This window comes from Physella acuta, unplaced genomic scaffold, assembly GCF_028476545.2.
Source record: "Physella acuta isolate Inbredline_101_S28 unplaced genomic scaffold, ASM2847654v3 ptg000101l, whole genome shotgun sequence".
Taxonomy (NCBI): domain Eukaryota; kingdom Metazoa; phylum Mollusca; class Gastropoda; family Physidae; genus Physella; species Physella acuta.
In genome coordinates, this window is record NW_026731621.1 from 318,256 (window position 1) to 328,620 (window position 10,365).

General features: G+C 36.6%; 1 protein-coding gene across 1 annotated transcript; it reads left to right on the plus strand.

Moving 5' to 3' along the window:
- Window positions 1-505: 505 nt before the first annotated feature.
- On the plus strand, window positions 506-9,893 carry LOC131930817 (uncharacterized). Its single transcript, XM_059287445.1, has 5 exons — window positions 506-1,071; window positions 1,222-1,509; window positions 1,711-2,134; window positions 2,393-2,596; window positions 9,837-9,893. The coding sequence occupies exons 1-5, from the start codon at window positions 506-508 to the stop codon at window positions 9,891-9,893; spliced, it is 1,539 nt and encodes a 512-aa protein (XP_059143428.1).
- Window positions 9,894-10,365: the final 472 nt, after the last annotated feature.

The window sequence follows — 10,365 nt, forward strand, 5'->3', positions numbered from 1 at the left end:
ATGAAAAAGACAGTTGAAAATTGATATAAGTGTTGGAACGTAATAAATACAGTAAACGGACGTATTGTCTTGGGGGAGCTACCATCTCCTACCGAGCGCGTCCCCAGGTGGCGGATAGGGGAGAGGCCCTTAGATATGAGGGTTAGCTGTGAATACCAAATAAACAGCCGTGGACCAACTGGTTTGTGGTCATGGAGGATGAGGTGGGATATCCATTGGTTAGGATATCTAATAAAAAAACATCTCATAAATCCAAGGAAATGACTTCAACGGCGAGCATGGGGCGCTATAACTCCAAACCCGGGCAGATGGGGCTCGTTAGCTGGGGACAGCAACCCATCTAGGAGAGACAACTCCAAAATCAAACAGCTACTGCCTTGTAGTTTGTTCTTGGGTGATCAAAGGCTATGGAAGCAAATCCAGAAAGAAAAGCAGGCTGAAGTCGGAGTCAACGGGCCATCTAGTATGGCGCATAACATGCTGGCACGCACTGCTTAATTTTATGATGGAGGAAAGAAATAGGACTAACAGAAGTGGCGTCCTGCCTGTGGAATCCCGCCGCGCAGGTAGGGGGCCGGGCTCTCCGCTTCGAAGGAGCCCACAAAAGCGAGCTGGTAGTTCCTCTATTCTTGCCTGGACAGCCAGGGGCAAGGATCAGAAGGTAAATTATACTGGCCAAAATAGTGAGGAAAACAACAAATTACTTGTTATCCTGCAGTGGAATGCAGAGGGAGTTCATAAAAAAAAGGAAGCCTTAAAAATATTCCTACATGAAAATAAAGTAGACGTTGCTTGTATTCAAGAAACTCACCTCAACAACAATCTTCGCTTCTCTATTAGAGGATACACCTGCATAAGGCAGGACAGGGAAAACAGACCTAAAGGAGGTATCCTCATTCTCATAAAAAATGACATTCCAACAACAGATATCGTTATACCAAACTCAACAGCATCTGAGATAATGGGCACCAAACTCATACTTGCAGAAGGTAACCTAAATATCTTCAATTGCTACTGTCCTCCTGATAAGGACCTGGAACTGGACCGCATCTCCCTGCCAAACAGCGAAGAGTGCCTGGTTGTGGGAGACATGAACAGCCACTCCCAGAGCTGGGGTTACCCTGACCTCAATGCTAAAGGAGAGGAAATTGAAGAATGGCAAGCAGAAAATAGGCTCATCCTTCTAAATAAACCTGATGACAAACCAACCTTTTACTCAAGGTCTTGGTTAACCACGTCTACCCCCGACCTAGCTTTTGCTACTAATGGAATATCCAAAAAATGCAAAAGAGAAGTTGCAGATCAACTAGCCACTAGCGACCACCGACCAATCCTGATCCAGATAGAAACATCAAACAGGCCAATTGAAGCCTACCCCCGCCCTAGATGGAACTACAAAAAAGCTAATTGGGAGCTCTTCTCTTCCCTCACAGACTCCTACACAAGACCAATCAACTGTAAAACCAAACAGGTGAACAAGTCATACACAGCCTTCTCAAAAGCAGTTCTGTTAGCAGCCAAAAAATCTATTCCAAGGGGAGCAAGGAAAAATTATATCCCAAACTGGACTCCAGACCTCCAGATACTCCATGACGAGACAATTGATGCTAGAAACATTGTTGAGGAAAATCCCACAGTAGAAAATAACATAAAATTAAAATCAGCAAACGCAGTTTTTAGAAAAAAGTATCTAACTGCATTGAGGAAAAGCTGGCAAGAAAAAACAGAACACCTCAATGTAGATAGAGATGGTCATAAACTATGGAGTATTGCAAAAAGGCTAAACCAAGAAGAAAACAGAGCTACTCCCATAGTCATCGACATTGAAAACACGATCAAAACAGAAAAGGATGCAGCAAAAGAATTTATAACCCACTTCAGCAAAGTGGGACAAATAAATATCAGCCACCATAGAGTAGAAGAGGTTAAAAATCAAACTGAAGTTAAAGAAAAACTACAGAAAGTCTCTCCACCCTCCTCCACTGGAATGATAGCTCGAATTAGCAAGAAGGAGCTCGGAGAAGCAATGAAGCTCCTCAAACTTAAGCAAGCTCCAGGCCCTGACAAAATCTCAAATGATATGCTCATGCACCTGGGCCCCAATGCTAAGAAAAAACTGCTCCAAATATTTAATGCAAGCTGGAAATCTGGGAAATTCCCAAATATTTGGAAAAAAGCAATCATGATACCTGTTCTAAAAATAGGAAAACCCAGGAACAAAGTCGATAGCTATCGCCCAATAAGTTTAACAAGCTGCGTTTGTAAACTGATGGAAAGAGTAGTAAACAACAGACTGACCTGGTTTCTAGAATCGAACAATCTACTAGCAGACGAACAGGCAGGCTTCAGGAAGTGCAGATCTACTGAAGACCAAATCACCTTCATTTCTCAGGAAATAGAAGATGGCTTTCAAGAAAAAAAACCAACCTCAATAGTGTGGGTCGACTTTGAAAAAGCCTTTGACAAGGTTTGGGAACAAGGCTTAATTCTAAAGCTAATAAACCATCAAGTATCTCATAACATGCTAAACTGGATAAAAGGTTACCTAAGCAACCGAAAAGCATCAGTCTCCATGCAAGGAAAAAGAAGTCACACAGTAACTATAAAAAATGGAGTCCCTCAAGGAGGAGTCTTGGCTCCTACTCTCTTCCTCATTTATATAAATGACTTAAATGAAAACATCCCAAGGAGAGTAAAAAGAAGCATGTTTGCAGACGACCTTTCACTAATCAGCACAGAGGAATATATTGGTACCTCAAAATTTCGTCTTCAAGAAACACTTGACAAGCTCGGCAAATGGACCAAAAACTGGGGCTTATCCATCAATACCAAGAAAAAGACTTATTCAATCTTCACCTTATCAACTAAACATCAAAAAATGAAACTTACCCTAGAAAACCAAGAGCTAGAAAAAAATGACCACCCCAAATACCTAGGAGTCACTTTTGACACTCGACTTACCTGGAGAAAACAAATAGAAAACACACAAAGTAATGGGATCAAAAGACTTAATCTAATGAGGAAACTGGCAGGAACAGACTGGGGAGCAAATCACCACATCCTGAAAAAAACCTACACCAGCTATGTGAGACCTACGTTAGAATATGGTGCTTCGGCTTGGGGCTCAGCAGCAAAAACAAATATTAGCAAAATTGACAAAGTTCAGAACATTGGATTGAGAATAATGACAGGAGCCATGAAAACAACACCCATAAAAGCTATGGAGGAAATAGCCGCTCTTAGCTCAATAGAAGAAAGAAGAGAATCAAAAATCCTCACTCAATACACAAAGCTAGAGGCACTGGAAAACCATAACCTAAAACAAAAACTCCAGAAACCCAGTCCATCAACCAGACTACAAAGAACAAGTTTCATCAAAGAAGCAAAGAATCTGAAAAAGAAATATGAAATCGAAAATATCATTCCTGAAGCAATAAAAACTCAAAACCTCTCCCCGCCTTGGATCTCCCACTGTCACTTAACCATTATTGACTCAATAGACACCATAGGAAAAAAAATCTGACTATGATCTAGAAGAACTTAAGAAAATAACAAACAAACACATTAAGGATCAGTACCCCAGCAACACCTGGATTAGAGTTTTCACAGATGGCTCAGCTGAAGATGCCACAAAAAACGGCGGGGCTGGCATCCTTATTGAATGGCCAAGCGGAGAAAGCCTGGAAAAGGCAATAGCCACAGGCAGCCTATCCGACAATTTTAGGGCAGAAAAAGAAGCTTTAGAACACGCAGCAAACCTCCTGTCAGAACACCCTGAATCACCGAATAGTCAGATTGTATTTCTTACAGATGCCAAATCAGTCCTGCAATTCCTACAAAATCCGGAGTCCTTTATTCAAACACTTATGACAGCACTAGAGAGGCTAAAAAATACCTGCAGCAGAATTGTGCTGCAGTGGATCCCGGGCCACTGCCAGATCCAGGGTAACGAGATCGCAGACCAGCTGGCAAAAATTGGGGGAAAGAAACCACAACCGGAAATTTCGCTACACCCAAAAGAAATAAAAAGAATAATTAAAAACAAACAAACGCAAATGAGGTCTGTCACACACCCTCACTACATTAAAGACGACGGCTATTACAATTTAACACGAAAACAACAATACATAATCTTTCGACTCAGAACAGGCCACAACAGACTAAATCAACACATGCACAAAAAACTGAAGGTTGGGTGTAGCGAAATGTGCCCTTGTGGCAAGGCCCCGGAAAACACTGAGCACGTACTCCAAGAATGTACTCTGTATAGCCAGGCAAGAGGCAGACACTGGCCCCAGCCCACCCCACTCAGGGAAAAATTATATGGGACACCTGACAAACTGGAAACCACAGTCCGGTTTGTCCACGAAGTTGGACTTGTTGTCTGAATCCTCCACCATATTCAAAAATTAAGAACGAAGAAGAAGAAAGGACGTATTGTTAAAGTTAAAGCCGACAGAAAATTAGCTTTAGAACGCGTTAAACATTGGAATGGGAACACAATCTTCTTCGATAGGCCGCCATTGTTGAGGTAAAAAAATAAACACATCATGTGACGTCACTGTTTCCGTCGAGTCTAGTGGTTTTTCAAATCTTTTTTTTAAAAAAAGTGGTTAATCTACCTATGAATAAATCAATAAATTAATTAACGTCTTTAAGTAAATGTGTCATTAACAGTCTGTCTTAAAACAAAAATTTTCTCTACCTACATACTATTTTACAGCTGTCCACGATGAATACAAGTATTCACAATACTCGATCAGCCAAACAAAAAAACAAACAAACAAAAAAACAAAAAAAAAATATTCAAACATGTAAACAAACTTGAGTTTTAGTAGTATATAGATAGATTAATTTAAACTTAAGATTAGTAGCATTTAATAGAATGCTCCAAAGTCCACGTTTTTCATCGTGTTTTTTTTTTAAATATCAATATTAAATTACCGTGAAATGGTAAGTTCATCTGACTTGCTGCCCTCAACTCATGGCAACAATAGTTATATTTAGTTCAACCACCTTTACTGCCCACATTAACACGCTCATTACATAACAATACTTAGGATCAAAACAGAAAGCCGACAAGGTTCAAAGGCTGTCATTGACACATAACGTCAACAACACAAAATATGTTCGGACAATGCCTACTGAGGAGAAACCGACCAGAGAATAGCCTAGGGCAAAATGTGCCTAAATTTCTTTTATAATTAACTTTTCTACCGCGTATTTACCTAAATACGTAACAAAAGTTGAGATTGTTGAGTTAATTATCTTAGATTATTTTTACTTACAATTGTAATAAATCATAATGCTTTTAACGTCTATAAATAATTTATGCTATAAAAAAATACACCCACAACAATAAACATAATTTTTTTTACAATTCTTAACAAATAAATCAAAATATTTCTAAAAAGATTTTTGTGACTTTTTTCTGTGACTATTTCTGTGACTTTGTTTCAGATAAAAATTTCGCTCACCATATAATACACTATTATTTAAATAACTTTAAAGAAAAACGTGGTGTTATCTCATAAGTATTTGATAAGGGACCCAATACACAATAAAAAGACACACGATTTTTAAAAAAAATGTTATTAAAGTAGTAGTGTATTATTATATTACAATGTTGCAGTCTACATTTAGAAAGATGCCTCATCGGAAGGCAACATAAAATTACAGTTCAGTATCTGGAGTATATATAATTTTTAAAAAGCAATATGTTTACTATTAATGCATTTTAGTTAAAGGGCTATTCTTAAATCAGATTTGGAACCGCTGCAATTTTAATTTTTCAAAATGTATGCTGAAGCTGGGGCTTCTATTAATCTAGTGAGCTAAACAGACGTGGCATATAAAATAAAAATATTGAAACTTAACAAAAAGATAATCTCTGTTCATTGGTATCTACGAAGTAGTTAATAAAATAAACGGTTACATAGAATTTAACAGCCTTGGGCGTCAGAAATGTTTGAACTGCTGGATGTTTTAAAAATGCTATTTTATTTTTCTATAGGGGTCGTCCATAAATGATGTCACACTCGTAATTTTGTGACAGTGTGTGATGAGGGGGAGGGAGGGAGGGGTAAAGATGGTGCGACGTCACACTTTTGCGTTATAAAAAAGCAATGTAGAAAACGAATTTTAGACGTTATTTCGCGTTTTCGAAAACTGTTTTAATACGTTGTAATAGAATAAAAGAATACTCTATTTTGACAGAGTTTACACAAGATTTTGGAAAAATATCGATGTAAAAAAAAATTCAACTGCATTTTTGATGGGGGGGGGGAGGTTGTAGGCTGAGGTGTCACGTCATTTTAGGGGGGGGGGGGGTCTGGCTTTTTGTGAGGACGTGTGATGTAGGGGAGGGGGAGGTAAAAATAGTTTAAAAAGCGTGACGTCATTTATGTATGACCCAATAGAAAATTCTTTATCTTTCGTTTGCCTTCATTAACAAATAAATGACACCTGTTGGTTGGGCTCAGCTGGTGCATAATTAGCTTGAATCCAACATCTACAAAGACATTAAAAAGATTAAACTGTAGTTTTCTCCAATATCTAACAAACTATTCTCAGATTACTTTCAAAATGTTTTGTTAAAACGTGTATATAAAAATGTGATATTTTTTTCCGTGGTTTTCTAATCAACAAGATACTTCATTTTCGCCTTTTAAGAGAAAGACTTGTTCACTGTAAAGTTTTATTTTTGTTATATTGTCTGTAAAGCTTCCCATTAATGTGTAAGGTTTTATATTTGTATCGTAATTGAATAGAAAATATTTGATTTGTGTTATTATAAAAAAGATATACCCCATAATCAAAATATACAAAATGTATTCCTAAGCGTATTGTGGCCTAGATGTTCATAACGAAAACGTGTGGGCACGGAGAGATTGTGTGTGAGAGTGGCCTCCCCATAGAAGTGTATGAACTGTAGTGTGTAAGGGTGTGGTGTATCGTCAACTTAGATTATAATGTAGTCCGTTTTTATCATGTGAATGTTCACTGTTTCTCTGTAGTAATTTGGAAATTTTATTGGACTGTTACAATTGAACTGCGTGGATTTCGTTTTCATTTGTGTTATACCTGATTCCAAAAGTAAATGGAAAGCTGGGTGTAACATGCATATTATTCTACGACCTATATTGTTCAAGGTAGAAAGTGTCTATATATATAATTCTCTTCTGGGAGCCGTTAGAAAACAAGCCGCAAGCGCCTCCTTGCAGTCCCCTCTCTTTCTCTCTATCACTATCACTACCACCCCCACCCCACCCCCACATTGTCTGGTGAGCTGTGGTCACGTTAAATATTTACAAAGCTAAATGTTTACAAATCGTAGAGCCGGGTTTATATTAGGGGCAGATAATTTAGTTCGATTTTAAACTTACAGGAGGTAACTAAGAAATAACTAAGAGGAAGCTGCTTTCACGGGGGGGGGGGGGGGGGGGGGAGGAGGGGTAGGGTCGGGGTTAGGGGAAAGGGGGGGGGGTTAGTTTTTAAAGCAAATATTTTCAGTGGCAGCATTGGTACTGTCGAATTCACAAATTATGAATTACTGAAAAGAAGAAACTAAAACAACTAAATAGCGGCGTATGATACGCTGCGGGTCGGCTCGTTCGTTATAAACATATTAAGAAGCAGCATTACAGATTATTTTATGATAAGTGTTATTTTAGTATATACTAAAAAAATAAGTAACTTCCATTAATGCTTCGGTTAAAATTATATTTATTGCAAAACCAATATTTTCTTTATCAATAATTAATACACAAAATTCACACATTACTTTAAATTTAAAAATTCAAGAATAATTAACGTATCTCATTTTTACAAGCTTTTATTTAACTCACTTCCTCTGTCTGTCGTCCGTCACTCGTCCGTCTAGAATAAGATCGAAAAGTCCGAGCGAAATTACTTGCACTTCTAACTGACAGATACGGTTTGTAGTTGAAATGTGGGTCAAGACATGAAGACAATGCAACATGACATTAAATTTGACTTAATTGAATGCCTAATTAATATTTTATGAATAATTTAAAATTTTGACCAAATTAGTAGGCAGTTTTTTCCAACTACTCCACACGCGTCATCACGTTCAATAGCGCGTCATCATTTTCAATGCACTAAAAAATAGAAAATTAATTATACACTACTATTTAAATCACTATAAAGAAAAGCGTGGGTCTACAGGAGAGAATCCGCACTATGTGTAGAGCTGTAAAATAGTAATTAGGTAGAGAACAATTTTTTGTTTTCAGACAGACTGTTAATCACACAGACGTTAATTAATGTATTGATTTATTCATTGGTAGAATAACCACATTAATTATAAAAGTTTAAAACAAATACTTTACTTTGAGTGAATAGTGATGTAACTTGATATGTGTACTTTTTAGTATAATAAATGGCGGCTTCAATACAAGATTTCTTTTCCCATTCAGATCTTTAACGCGTTATAAAGCTAATTTTCTGTCGGCCTTAACTTTTACAATACGTCCGTTTGCTATTTTTATTACGTTTCAACGCTATTATCAATATGTTAACAGTTCTTTCTATTTTATTATACAATACATTTCTCTAGGTCTACAGATCAGCTGTCGAAGGAAGAAAAAGATATGAATCTAGATCTAGATTTTCTAGGTCACTAGACTTAACGTAAATTCTAGATTTAGACTTAATGTAAATTCTACATCTAGAATCTAGAATCTATTTCAGGCCTTAATTATTTTATATAAATCTTTGTTTACCTTTAATGCTCAACTTAATCGAGAATGCATGGGATTTATCTATCTAAGTTCTAGATCTAGATCTATATCTACGGCAAAAACTAGAACCTAGGCTCAACGTAAATTCTACATATAGATCTAGATCTAGATCTACATTTAACGTAAATTCTACATCTAGAACCTAGAACTAGGATCTATATTGACTATATACTAAACTATTTCATGCCTTAATAATTTTATATAAATCTTTGTTTGTTTAGTTTTGGAATTGGCTAGAGCGGGATTCTTACTTTGCAGTATAGGACTAATTTTACATTTACAAATTATTATCTTGTTCTAACTACAAATTTTCTAACTATGTTCAATCTCCACTTATCTACGTAACTCTAAGTCATCTGCTTCCTACCAAACTTTTCAATTTGACATTGTTCTAACTACAAGTCGATGCATTTGGTCAGTATAATCTTGTTCTACGTCAATTTTATAATATGATTCTGTTCTAACAGTATATAATTAACGCATAAATTGTCCTTGGATACGCTAGAATTATAATGTTCTATGTCCGATTCTGCCAATGAAATTAGTCATGTGACTTGTGCGTCGTTGATCAAAATGGCGGCGTGTGAACATCTTTTAATCGATTTTGGTTGTCATGCAAATAAACTGACTGAATTGTCAGATCCTGAATCGTAAGTATATTTATCTTTTATATGTTGTCTTAATTGTGCTATTTTACACATATTTAGTTCAAAGTTTGTTAATATATCTTAATTGATAATAGGCCTAATATTGTTAATGTATACCGTAGTATACGCCTATACTAATTGTATTGTTTAGTAGTATAGTATCTGTAGGGTTTACTTTGTAAGTGTTTATATTATCAAAATCATAATGAGGAGGTGTTCCAATATATGGATGATGAAAACAATGTCTTTGTTACAGATCAAAATGTGAAGTAATTCATTGTTAGTAACTCATTAGTCTTAAAACCATGAATATAAGTTTATTCCTGGCTTTCAGTTTTTATTAGTGTAGCAGAGGGAGGTGGGGGAAATAAGTCCTTCTGTTTTTGCACTTTGTACTGATGTAGTCTATCTTTATTTCTATTCACAGAGAAGTGCGAAAGAGAACAATAAAAACATCAGAGACCTGGTAATGCAGTGTCAATGATATGGGTATTGGCGCTGCCTGTATTCAAGTTGCGCAGCATCATTATGAGAAAAGAAACAGTGTTTATGTATATTCTCAATATTCAATTACAAGACTGGTTGTTTTTGCATTAGGAACTGTGTACATTGTGTAAAATTAATACATTACTTTTTAAGCTAATCCTGAGTTTTGCATTTATTGTATTAATACTTTAATTCCAGTTGTATCACAAGGCTGGGGACGTGGTATGATCCGCACGTGACGCCATTTAGAGGGCGACACCAATGTGAAAAACACTAAAATTTACAGTCAATATAATTCTTTATTCAGTTAATCTTAAAATAAAATTATAGGGTAGAGGGTGACACAAAACCAAAAATGTAAAATTGTAAGAGGGTGGAGGGTTGACACCCTCAGTTACCACACCGAGTGTCACCCTAACTAGACTCACCACTGACTGAATCAAATTATGTTAATGTATGCAGATAACCCA

Bases quoted from the DNA above. Each gene is read 5' to 3' on its own strand.
- LOC131930817 (XM_059287445.1), top strand. From the start codon at position 506: ATGGAGGAAAGAAATAGGACTAACAGAAGTGGCGTCCTGCCTGTGGAA. The intron at 1,510-1,710 runs GTTAGCAGCCAA...ATTGAGGAAAAG, and splicing joins GCCTTCTCAAAAGCAGTTCT to CTGGCAAGAAAAAACAGAAC. The intron at 2,135-2,392 runs GCAAGCTGGAAA...TTCATTTCTCAG, and splicing joins AACTGCTCCAAATATTTAAT to GAAATAGAAGATGGCTTTCA.